The sequence below is a fragment of the Centropristis striata genome, chromosome 13, assembly GCF_030273125.1.
Source record: "Centropristis striata isolate RG_2023a ecotype Rhode Island chromosome 13, C.striata_1.0, whole genome shotgun sequence".
Classification (NCBI taxonomy): Eukaryota; Metazoa; Chordata; class Actinopteri; order Perciformes; family Serranidae; genus Centropristis; species Centropristis striata.
This window is the reverse complement of record NC_081529.1, coordinates 14,835,301-14,846,529: the sequence shown is the minus strand read 5'-3', so window position 1 is coordinate 14,846,529 and position 11,229 is coordinate 14,835,301. Positions and strand designations below refer to the sequence as shown.

General features: G+C 38.6%; 2 protein-coding genes across 3 annotated transcripts; one reads left to right on the top strand and one right to left on the bottom strand.

Annotated features, from left to right (window-relative positions):
* zgc:112970 (uncharacterized protein LOC541543 homolog) lies at positions 1-4,671 on the top strand. Of its 2 annotated transcripts, XM_059347177.1 has the most exons (15): positions 376-422; positions 607-639; positions 1,303-1,528; positions 1,637-1,712; positions 1,909-2,189; positions 2,272-2,310; positions 2,417-2,490; positions 2,629-2,709; positions 2,902-3,107; positions 3,191-3,290; positions 3,373-3,535; positions 3,633-3,739; positions 3,824-3,968; positions 4,113-4,239; positions 4,370-4,671. In XM_059347177.1, exons 3-15 carry the CDS (start codon positions 1,481-1,483, stop codon positions 4,669-4,671), a joined length of 1,749 nt encoding a protein of 582 aa, XP_059203160.1. In that variant the 5' UTR covers positions 376-422; positions 607-639; positions 1,303-1,480. The 2 variants fall into 2 exon arrangements, with proteins under 2 accessions (XP_059203161.1, XP_059203160.1); XM_059347178.1 differs by lacking the exon at positions 607-639 and having other exon boundaries at positions 1-422.
* Positions 4,672-4,871: 200 nt separating this feature from the next.
* LOC131982650 (uncharacterized) lies at positions 4,872-8,367 on the bottom strand. Its single transcript, XM_059347179.1, has 8 exons — positions 8,142-8,367; positions 7,925-7,957; positions 6,956-7,632; positions 6,803-6,848; positions 6,097-6,188; positions 5,903-6,013; positions 5,504-5,777; positions 4,872-5,081 (listed from the first exon to the last, which is right to left on the bottom strand). Exons 1-8 carry the CDS (start codon positions 8,196-8,198, stop codon positions 4,872-4,874), a joined length of 1,500 nt encoding a protein of 499 aa, XP_059203162.1. The 5' UTR covers positions 8,199-8,367.
* Between the last annotated feature and the right edge of the window lie 2,862 nt (positions 8,368-11,229).

Sequence of the window (11,229 nt, the reverse complement as noted above, 5' to 3'; positions counted from 1 at the left end):
CCTGAGCGAGCAAAGATATATTCTGAGCACACAAGGAGAGATTTTGAGCACAGAAAAACATATTTTGCAAGCACATCAATTATATTTCAAAAAGAAATTACACTTGAGCAAACAAAAACATATTCTGTGTGCACAAACAGGCCGCTGCGCTCGCTCGCTCCCCCCATCCTGCTCTCGCTCAACATCTCTCGCTCTGCGCGTACAGGTTTGGTCTCTCCGCTCGCTCAGCTTGGCACACACGTTATAAATGTGCCACAAAATCAACCAATCAGAGACCTGGCGGAAGTACGTCCTGATTGGCTGTTTGCTCTCCAATTGGATCGCTGGTTACTGTAACCCGGAAAAAACAAAGGAGGTCGCATCAGATGGGCTCGGACCATGGCTCGGACTGGATGAAGAGGACGTTTTTAAAACAATTTTCGGTCAGTATTTATTATTATTATTATGATTATTGTCTGATGTTACAGAACTACCTTGTTAGTTTTTGTACTATAGTGTTGTAACGTTAGGGTCGCGTTGTCTGGGCTTACGTTATCCTCTAATTTTGAGACATTAGCTGTTGTGTGACTGACGAAGACTTTTCCTTTCTGTCCTGGGCACCCTTAGATAATGTCAGGTGAACAACAACAACAACCACATGTAAGTTTGTGTTGCCTTTGTTATAAACACAGTGTGTCATAAAACATTTGTAAAGTTCTGTTTTCACGTTAGTTTTAACCATTGTAAGTTTGCCAACTAGCGGTTAGCTATTTTGGTCTGTGCTTTGATGATGAGGCCTACACCTATTATCCGACCGTTTCAGATGAAACATAGCCAGCTAAACTGGCGGCTAACAACCATTTTAAAGCCAGCTGCCACTCTCATGTCTAATTACTTTGAACAGACAACATGTTAACGTTACATCATGAATTGATTTAGGGTCATGGTACAGTTGAGTCAGCAGCCAGAAACCTGGTGTCTATGCTACTCGGCACTTTGGCCACAAACGACTCAACAAGGCCCACAAGGCAGGAGACAGAGCAGCCCGCCCCAGCCAATAGAAATGTAACTGTGCAGCAAGAAATGACAAGGTTTGTTATTGAAGCCACACAACGTCATTCTCATTTTTACTGGGAACAAAATGTTTTGTTGTTAGGTCCACGTCATTACTGCCAAGATGTGTAAATTCAAATGTGCATTTTGAATCACACTCAGACAGGAGTTTGGTTTGTGATTACATTAGAAAATATACAGTATATATACCTTTTAGTTAGAATTTGAATACAACACTTATTAAACTCACATTTATATTTTAATCCACAGATCTTTTCCAGGATATTTCAAGTCAAACTTCAACCGTGGTAAAAAGAGGTGTTTGACTGCCACCAAGCATCATCTTAAGATAACTAGTAAGACAACTGCTCTCAATTTTTATCTGCTGCCAAAAAATACAACCCACACACCATTGCCAGTAGAGGAGCTTGAACTCCTTCAAGCGGGCATGGGGAGACAAATGGTGAGCCTCCCTGAAGATGGTGACCACACAGAGGTACAGCTGTCAGTCCAGTTGTTTAACTTGTCATTAAAGGTAGTTATTGTACTTTATCTTAAGTTGTGTTCTCTCCCCCCCCCCCCCCCCCCTTTATTATTAACAAAGATTTCAAGGCTCCTGGCTGACACATTTCCAAAAATGGAGGGTCTGTATGGAGGGTGGCTCTTGCATAAGGCTACAGGTTTGTAAGATAAATATTGTTTAAAGTTTTATTTACTGATTATCACATCCCATTTTTGGTGTCTTTAAACTCTTATGGTGTGTTGATTACTTTCTGTAAGCATTAAAGATGCCTGACTGACAAAATGTTTTGTTTTTTTCTCAACAAAACAGATGATTTTTAAACTTTTGTTTTATTTCTCGATTTCTCAATTAAGGTGGGAGTGGTAGACGAAAACTCACTGTCATTCCACCAGAGGCAGAGGGATATACTGCCAAAGCTCTGCGAGCTGTGTCAGCAGGTGGCAAAGCCACTTTTTACATAGTCCCGCTTCAGGAGACATTGGACACCTCTCCTCTTCCTCCTGACTCTCAGCACTTCTCAAAAATGCCAAAGAAGACATGTTACCAGTGTAATGAATTGATGCCTTTGCAGATGCTTGCAGTGCACATTAAGACATGCAAGGGGAAACTGTCTAATGATGATGATGATGATGAGGTGAAGGCAAATTGCTTTTTTGTTTTTGTTTTCTTTTGAAAAATTACAATTAAATTGAATTTACTGTTTTGTAAATTTGCAGTCCTCTGATGGCGTATGGGTTGTGGAGAACAAGTGTAAGGTAAATATAGCATATAATTGAAATCCTAGATCACTTTGGTTTGCTTTGTTCCAGCTGTTTTGTTGTTGTTTTTTAACATTAAACTTTTTTTTTTTTGTAATTTCAGGTGGTTTGTCCAATTTGCACCAAAGAATTCCCAGATGATGAGATCACAGTCCATGCTAGTGTATGTGGAGAGAGGTAATCTGCTTTGTCCTGCTGTTTGTATAATAAACATTTTTCATAGATTAATGTCTGTATATGGTCTATACAACCTGAACAATGTCTGTGGATACTGTATGTACAGTGTTTAGTGTGAGACTATTATTTCTTGTACAGCTTTGAATGTACAGTGACTTCTGCACCAAATGACAATAGTCCAAGAACAGCTGCTCAAACTCCAGTATCCAAACCAAAAAGGTATGTTGTATTAAGATTTCCTTTGCATGTTTATTTTTAATAATGCATACATGTTTTGCACTGTCATTTACACAGTCAACATGTTCTCAGTTACACAAGAGCTAGTCATCACATACTTTCAAATCATTTTAATGTATACAAATTTTGTTTGGGTATTTGGGACTATCTTAATATTTCTTCTTTTGTCTTAAGTGTGGAGGATGTACTGCTCTTCCTTACACACCAAATTGACACCACAACAGAATTTAAGCTGTGTGTGGACAGAGAAGACCTTCTTGACAGGGGCATTCTCCAATGGAAAAGGAAGAAAACTGCATCTCCTGCCAGTGCTCTGAAGGTGGTCTTCATAGGAGAGGCAGGCATTGATACAGGAGCACTAAGAAAAGAGTTTCTCACTGGTAAGTTGGTCATGTAACCGTGTTGTTATATGAAACAAAACCAATAGGTCATCTAAATCTGTGTATTGCTTTTTTTGCCTAAGAAATTATTTCAGGTATTGAAAACAGATTCTTTGAAGGAGCTGGGAACCAGGGTAAAAATCCCAAGTACTCTTTGACAGACCTTGACAATGGCAATTTTAGGTGGGTTACATTTTTTTTTACAAATTCATGTATGTGTTTTTTTTTTTTTTTTACTGAGACTTTTTTTTTACCTTGCACACAGAACTATTGGCGAAATAATGGCAGTCAGCCTTGCACAAGGTGGCCCACCTCCTGCTTTTTTGAAAGAGTGGTGCTACAACTTCCTCTGCACAGGAGAGATTGACTTTCACAGTCTGTCAAAGGAGGATGTGGCTGATCTAGAATCCTGTCTACTCATCAGCAGGGTGAGTGCTCTTTTGGCATTGTTAAATATGAATTATTTCACAATTATTGTTAATACCTATTGTATGATTTGCTTCATCTCTTCATTGCACATTTCAGGTCAAAGATTCCACAGATGTTCAGTCTCTGATGATGTATGCTGATGAAATTGTCAGCTGTGGATACACCAGCCAGATCAAACTGGACAGCAAGGAAAGCATCATTCGGTAAGCGTTTTAAAACAATATTAACATATTATATTAACTTTTCAAACTAGTATTGATTTTCTTTTTTTGTGCTTTTCTTCAAAGAGCAATTGTCCTACATTCCACAACAAGACTGATTCCAATGCTGCAGCAACTGAGAAAGGGCATGGAACTGTATGGCCTGGTGGACCAGATGATGTCAAACCCTGCAGCTTGCCACTCCTTGTTTGTTCCTGGGAAGATCACCAAAGTAAATATTTTAACTGCTACTTATTTTGTTCTTGCATGCATTACTTTTTGTTCTGTATTGCAATCTCCATTTTGTATGTCATTAATAGCCTGAGTTTGTACATTTAAAGATATTTAGCCAAATCTGCATTCGTTCTCTTTATAGCCTGATGCTGACTTCATGATGATGAACTGCCAGCCACATTACTGTGAAAAGGGCACATCTAAGGAAAGAGCTGAGAGGAAGATTATCAACTTCCTCCAAGATTTCTTAGAAGAGCTTGAAATGCCAGGTATGATGTACTGTATAGTATACACATAGCATCATTTAATGTACCAAGCACATGTTCTTGGATTTTGTTTTAAAACTCAGTTTAAACTGTTCCTTAAATTCATGTTATTTGAAAAATATATTAATCACAGATGGGGAGACAGACAGTGCAGCTGGTGACACAGAACCTCTTGCAGTGCCACATGTGCTCCAGTGGATGACCGGGCAATCCCACATCCCCATCCTCCCTGATGAAAAGAGACATTTCAAAATAACATGCAACTTTGACCATGAATGCAGGGAAAGGCTTGGAGACCACTCGGTTTGTTACCCAATAGTGAGTGCATGCACTCAGACTGTGACTTTTCCAGTACAGCATCTTAGCACTTACACTGAGTTTAGAAGAATCCTGAGTGAAGCAGTACGATATGGTGGTGGATTCCACAGAGTTTAACAGCTCGAGCTTTATTCAAAACAAGAAGTTATTAATATGCCAATGGCTGTTCGATCTGAAAACAGACAAGAGTTAAGTTTTGTTCATTCAGTAGTTTAATTTTTTCAATACCTCATACAGGATTTTTTTTTTTATGTATTTGTTGTAAAAGCTTCAGAATGTCTGTAAAACAAGGTTCCTGTAAATGATAATGTGTCTATTCATGTTCTAATGTCAGACACCTTGTGCAAAAAGTCTGTGTACAAGTCACGACCATGTGACTGAGAATGTCCCAGAGGATCAATAGTTCTCTGAAGTTCTTCCAGGGCCTCGTCATCCAGTGGGCATGCGATTTCAGGAACCACAACTGCTCCATTAGAGTCCCCTTGCAGTACGACACTCTCCCAGTCAATGTCTGGGTCTTGAAGTTCCTACAGACCCAGAAAGACCAAAAAAGTATGTCAAGACTGTTATAAAAATATTGCACTGCTGTGTGTATTTTGTTTATAAAAATAAACTGTTCCATAAAAATGTATCTGTTTTTACTCAATATAGAAATTAAAACTACTATTATTGAACTGTTGCCAAGGATTTTAAACATGTCATGTGCCTCTCACTCACTGTAACCAACAAAGGCATTATGGTTTGTTAGTGAAAATTATCTGCATTGTCTACACAAATGACAAGATCATTAGACATCATAACCATGTTGTCAGGAAATATATTCGCCAGTGTGTTCCACAGTCCAATTATTTCTGCTAAGTCTGTCAGAAAATGAGATTGGTATCAGCTTACCACACACTTCTCCAACTCACTTTTTTGGCATGTTTTATATCCTTTTATAATGATGTACCTCAAGTCTTTCCCCTTCGTCCAGATCTTGTAGATGTCCCATACACCACAGCTGTTCGGGAGTGAGACCTCCTTCTGACCGCAGAGAATGATTATTCCATCCTCTGATGAAGGTGTCAAGATCAGCCCGGAGTCGAGGGACAAAGATGTAGTGCACACCAAAGAGGTGTACCACATCAGCGATATCGAGCAGACCATCTTCCTCCAGAGAGTGAAGGACATCATGGTACTTGCTAGTGACTGCAACCCAGACGTCACGCCAAAGTCGCTCTATTCTAAAATGATATTTGAATTGGTTGACTTCAATTTATACTGCAATTTGTGCTTTGATTGAACAACAAAACTGCAACAATTACAATAATTAGGTATTCAAAAATTGTAAGACGTACAAACAACTAACCTCTGATTGTGTACGCTCTTTCCAGAGATAAAGCTTGCTCTTCCTGTTCCCCGTGTGGCAAACATGTAATGTGCAATGTCCACATTTTCAACACCCTGATCCCCTCTTACCCTAAGATGAAAAAACATTTTAATAATGAATTTAACAATTAATTTAACAAGGTTTACTTTAACTTTGAGATTTTGGCAGAATACCTGGATGGTAAGCCATGGAGCTGGGTTGATCTCATGAAGAATGAGAATGCAGTTGCTGCTTTGTTATTTGTTGCAGCATTCAAGTACATGATCTGCAATAAAACCACATGGAAAATTTTACATCTGCTTTCAGCTATTCCATCAGACTTATGGCTTACATCTTGTAGTGTGGTATCATACCATAAAAAGAAATATAGGTCTACCCTACACCTTTACACACAGTCACTCAAATAAATTTGATCTGAAATACACACCTATACATCCAGCTGCATCTGAATTGTTAACCTTTGCAAGAAATGCAAGCTTATATTGACATTTTCATACAAAATGCATTTTTTGTTCTAATTAGAATTTAAATACAAGCTACATTAAGCTGATAACATTGAAGATCTCCTTGAATAATTTGTCATTTTTCAAGTTCAATTATCTCCTTAAAATTACATCTACACATTTTCCCTCCTGAAAAATTCCAGAATCAATCAATCAATCAATCAATCTATGAAAATGTTTCATTTCAGAAAAAAAGCCAGTCACTGTTTGTGAAATGGGGGCTTCACATTCCTACATGAAAATCTTATTTTCAATTAGCACAGAGAAACACTTTCAGTAGATCTGAAAGCATCCTTCCACTGACAAACTGCACATACATCATTCTGCACAGTTAAGCTCAAACATATGGCTGTAGGAACAAGAACACATTAATTACCTTCCTTGAATAACCGTCCACTCCACCGAACACCACAATATTGTACCTGTTAAAGTAGAGGAAAAAAAGAATATAACTATGACTGTCCTTATAATATGCCACTTACTTCCCACATTCAGTATGTAGATAATTTCAAACAGTCTATTTTACTACCTTATGAGTTTGTGATTCGTGTCAATGTGGACCAGAGAGAGAGGGCCTCGCACAGCATAACTTCTCCGCACAACACACCCTAGTGCCACGATCCGTGAGAAGATCCCTGCAGCATCAACACGATGCATGGAGGCCATCATTCTCCACCACTGAATGCGGAGCCCCATTGAAACCAAATGTCCTTGAACCATTCGATAACCAGCATTTGGCATCTGACCTTTAATAGCTGAAATAATGTTATCAAGCTCTTCATCAGTCACTGTGCTGTATGATCCTCTTACAGACAAGCCAAATTCTTGCATTCTTCTGTAAAGCGTTCTTCTTGAAACACCAAGGCATTTTGCAATGCAGGAGACTGGCAGATGTGTGTCCAGCAGACTTTTCAGTTTTTCTCTCTCTACTACAATTTTGGGGTGACCAGAACCTGGACCAATTTCCATTTCCAGTTCCACAATGGGTATAGAGCTGACATTGTTTTCCCACTGAACAGCATGATGGAGGTCTTGTAGAGCTTCGGTAATTTCTGACACACCGCCTATCTGTTCAGAGAATGATTCAAAGAGGATGAGTTGATGGCGAGTCAAGAACTCCAAATAATCCAAATTCAGCGGTTGCTGGTTTATGGCAGACTGCAGTTTCGTAAGAAGTCCCTCCATCAACTGCTGTCTCAACAAGTCCTGTTGGACAGAAAGAGCCCAGATTAGCAAGGAAGAGGGACTCAATCATATATGTCTCCGAATAAAAAATACATGATTATGCAGTCATGTAGATATGCAGAGGTGAGCAAAGTAAAAAGTATAAATGTGACGTGCACTCCCCAGCCAAGTGAGGTGAGCTAATTAGTGAAATCACCTGTTGTGCTAGTTTTGCTAGTTGGCAAACTTACAATGGTTAAAACTAACGTGAAAACAGAACTTTACAAATGTTTTATGACACACTGTGTTTATAACAAAGGCAACACAAACTTACATGTGGTTGTTGTTGTTGTTCACCTGACATTATCTAAGGGTGCCCAGGACAGAAAGGAAAAGTCTTCGTCAGTCACACAACAGCTAATGTCTCAAAATTAGAGGATAACGTAAGCCCAGACAACGCGACCCTAACGTTACAACACTATAGTACAAAAACTAACAAGGTAGTTCTGTAACATCAGACAATAATCATAATAATAATAATAAATACTGACCGAAAATTGTTTTAAAAACGTCCTCTTCATCCAGTCCGAGCCATGGTCCGAGCCCATCTGATGCGACCTCCTTTGTTTTTTCCGGGTTACAGTAACCAGCGATCCAATTGGAGAGCAAACAGCCAATCAGGACGTACTTCCGCCAGGTCTCTGATTGGTTGATTTTGTGGCACATTTATAACGTGTGTGCCAAGCTGAGCGAGCGGAGAGACCAAACCTGTACGCGCAGAGCGAGAGATGTTGAGCGAGAGCAGGATGGGGGGAGCGAGCGAGCGCAGCGGCCTGTTTGTGCACACAGAATATGTTTTTGTTTGCTCAAGTGTAATTTCTTTTTGAAATATAATTGATGTGCTTGCAAAATATGTTTTTCTGTGCTCAAAATCTCTCCTTGTGTGCTCAGAATATATCTTTGCTCGCTCAGGATTCTGGCACAAATATAACTCCATAGAAATAGGGCAGTCAATTGAAAAACCGCAATTAATGACGTCCCTGTGATATTTACACTTTGTAAAGTCATCCAGTGGGTTGCATTGTGCCCTTTGGGGGGCCATATTTTTGCCACTTCCGCCTTAACAGGGGCAGTCTTAGGCTGTGGTGTGGTTTAGTGCCAAGGAATAATTCAGCTGTTGAGAAACAGCTTTTCCAGTTATTTGCCTTCAAATGGGAGGTCTATAAAGAGGGGCTTGAAGACCCCTGGGAGAAGAGACATGTTTATAATTTGTAGAAGATCTGAAGCCATGCAATTTGAAACATTTTATAAAAAGCCTGAGGAGGAGGAAGATTTTGGATGTTTAATAATGTCCTCCGGTTGTCATGGGTGATCCAATTATTTCATGGTATCTGAAATCATTTTAGGTGGACACAGGGAAAACACATATCCTGTACCTGAAAACAAAACAAAAAAGACATTGCTGCTTTAACTACATGGTGTTGCATGCTGGGAATGCAAACAAATAAGCGGAAAAAAGTTTCCATTTATTGAGTGAACAACATATCAATTTTACCTGAAGTAGAAGCAATTATGCTACTTCATATACCTCATCCTGATCACCAAGTGTGTTGACCAGTGGATTTACCAATGCATTCTCATTTCAACTTTGTCAACAGCTGTGACAATGCTTTGTCATCCATAGTTCTGTGCCTGTTGCCAATATAAACTTATAAACTCCACTACAAGTAAAAGTCCTGCATTCAAAGCTTACTGAATTAAATATACAAAAGTATCAGCATCAAAATGTACTTAAAGTATCAAAAGTAAAAGTACCTGTTATGTCATCAGTGCCCTATTTTTTTTAGTCATCTTACTGAATTATATTGTATTATAAAGCATATTTGGCGCTATATTAACTTTTTAGCTATTCTTATTATTAAACATATTATTAAATTATTATTATTGATGCAATTATTTAAGCAGCATTTTAATTTTGTAAAGATAACGACCTGATATACTGTTTTGAGGTTGTTGTTTTTTAATGTCTCATGACTTTAAATGTATCATGTTTTTCATGTTCAATCTTGACTTGAAAAGTAACTACAGCTGTCAGCTAAATGTAGTGGAGTAAAAAGTACAATATTTGCCTCACAATGTAGTGGAGTAGAAGTATAAAGTTACAAATGTGAATATACTCAAGTAAAGTACCTCAAAATGTACTTGAGTACAGTACTGTAGTAAATATACTTAGCTACTTTCCATGACTGGTTTAAGGAAAATACCGATTTTCTTTAAAGATCCGACCACTTTCATTTTTTTCTCTGTTTGAACGCATGGCATATACTATCACTGTTATTAAGTACAGATCTCTCATGTCCCCTATAGATAATTTAAGCCAGTGTTGGGCAACTGGAGGCCTGGGGGCCGCATACGGCCCACACCCTCGATTGAAGAGGCCCTCAGTACAACTATATTCATTTGAGCATGAAATCTTGAAAGTGCAGTGTAAAAATGCACAAAATTACTTCTTGCAATTAATGTTGGTCTGCTGTTCTTACACTGGAAAAAAAAAGAAATCACAGTAAGTGGTTATTTTTTATTTGCTTCAAACCTTTTGTATTCCTATTTATACTGTCACATGCATTTGAGCATGAAATATGTTAAGTTACTGCACTGTAAATGTAATTAAAATTGCAGTTTCATCATAACTGGTTAAGTGCACGGTCCTATATGTGGCCCTGTGGTAGTGTCGATGAAAAACTGTGGCCCCCTCCAGCATTTAAGTTGCCCATCCCTGATTTAAGCGAAGGTTCAGGTAAATTGAAAAAAAAAAAAAAGAGTAATATCAGCTTCTTTCTGTTGTTTATATCCATTCTCTTACCCTCCCCTTCTCGTTGTACGGCCGACAGGGGGAGGGGGAGGTATGCTTTGAAATGCCACAAACACACACACACACACTTGTTCCTTTTGGCTTAAGATCCACAACTATTTGCATTACTTCTGGTTTTAAAGACTTTAAATCCTTTTTCCTTACCTGTCATTTCTCCTCACTACACTCTCCATCTGAGTGGGTGGTCATTCTCCGATACAGCTGCTGGATGAAGTCCAATCAGGCCAAGTGGAGCAGTAATCTTTGCTCTACATGTGTTTGGTTGTAACAGCAGAAACAATTGTCAAAGAAGGTATAGAGGGATAAAGGTGTGGTCTTGAATTGGAGCACAAAGAGTGCTTCAGTTTTTTATCTGCTTGCCCTCAAATAATGTGGCGATGTGCAAAGCGTTATCAGTATGTCCTTTCTGTTGATACTCTTTATTTCTGTGTGCTGGCATATAGAATGTGTTTTATGCTTTGCTAAATACTTTTCTAAGCAGCATTCTTACTAAAGGTCATAATGCAGATTATTGCTCTTTTTTTTAATTAATCTCTAACAACTGACTACATCACAAAGTAAAATAAAGAAAATATTCAGTAGTGAAGTAGTTTTGCTCCCAATTTTTGAAAATATGTTAAGTAACTGCACTGTAAACGTAATTAAAATTGCAGTTTCATTATAACTGGTTAAGTGCACGGTCCTATATGTGGCCCTGTGATAGTGTCGATGAAAAACTGTGGCCCCCTCCAGCATTTAAGTTGCCAATCCCTGATTTAAGCGAAGGT

What these genes read in the sequence shown, in the direction of transcription:
- zgc:112970 (XM_059347178.1), top strand. Translation starts at nt 1,481, where the DNA reads ATGGGGAGACAAATGGTGAGCCTCCCTGAAGATGGTGACCACACAGAG. An exon ending in ATGATGATGATGATGATGAG is followed by an intron (nt 2,190 to 2,271) that starts GTGAAGGCAAAT and finishes GTAAATTTGCAG; the next exon opens with TCCTCTGATGGCGTATGGGT. An exon ending in AGCAAGGAAAGCATCATTCG is followed by an intron (nt 3,740 to 3,823) that starts GTAAGCGTTTTA and finishes TTTTCTTCAAAG; the next exon opens with AGCAATTGTCCTACATTCCA.
- LOC131982650 (XM_059347179.1), bottom strand. Translation starts at nt 8,198, where the DNA reads ATGGGCTCGGACCATGGCTCGGACTGGATGAAGAGGACGTTTTTAAAA. An exon ending in CGTTTTTAAAACAATTTTCG is followed by an intron (nt 7,958 to 8,141) that starts GTCAGTATTTAT and finishes GGGCACCCTTAG; the next exon opens with ATAATGTCAGGTGAACAACA. An exon ending in ACGAATCACAAACTCATAAG is followed by an intron (nt 6,849 to 6,955) that starts GTAGTAAAATAG and finishes CTACTTTAACAG; the next exon opens with GTACAATATTGTGGTGTTCG.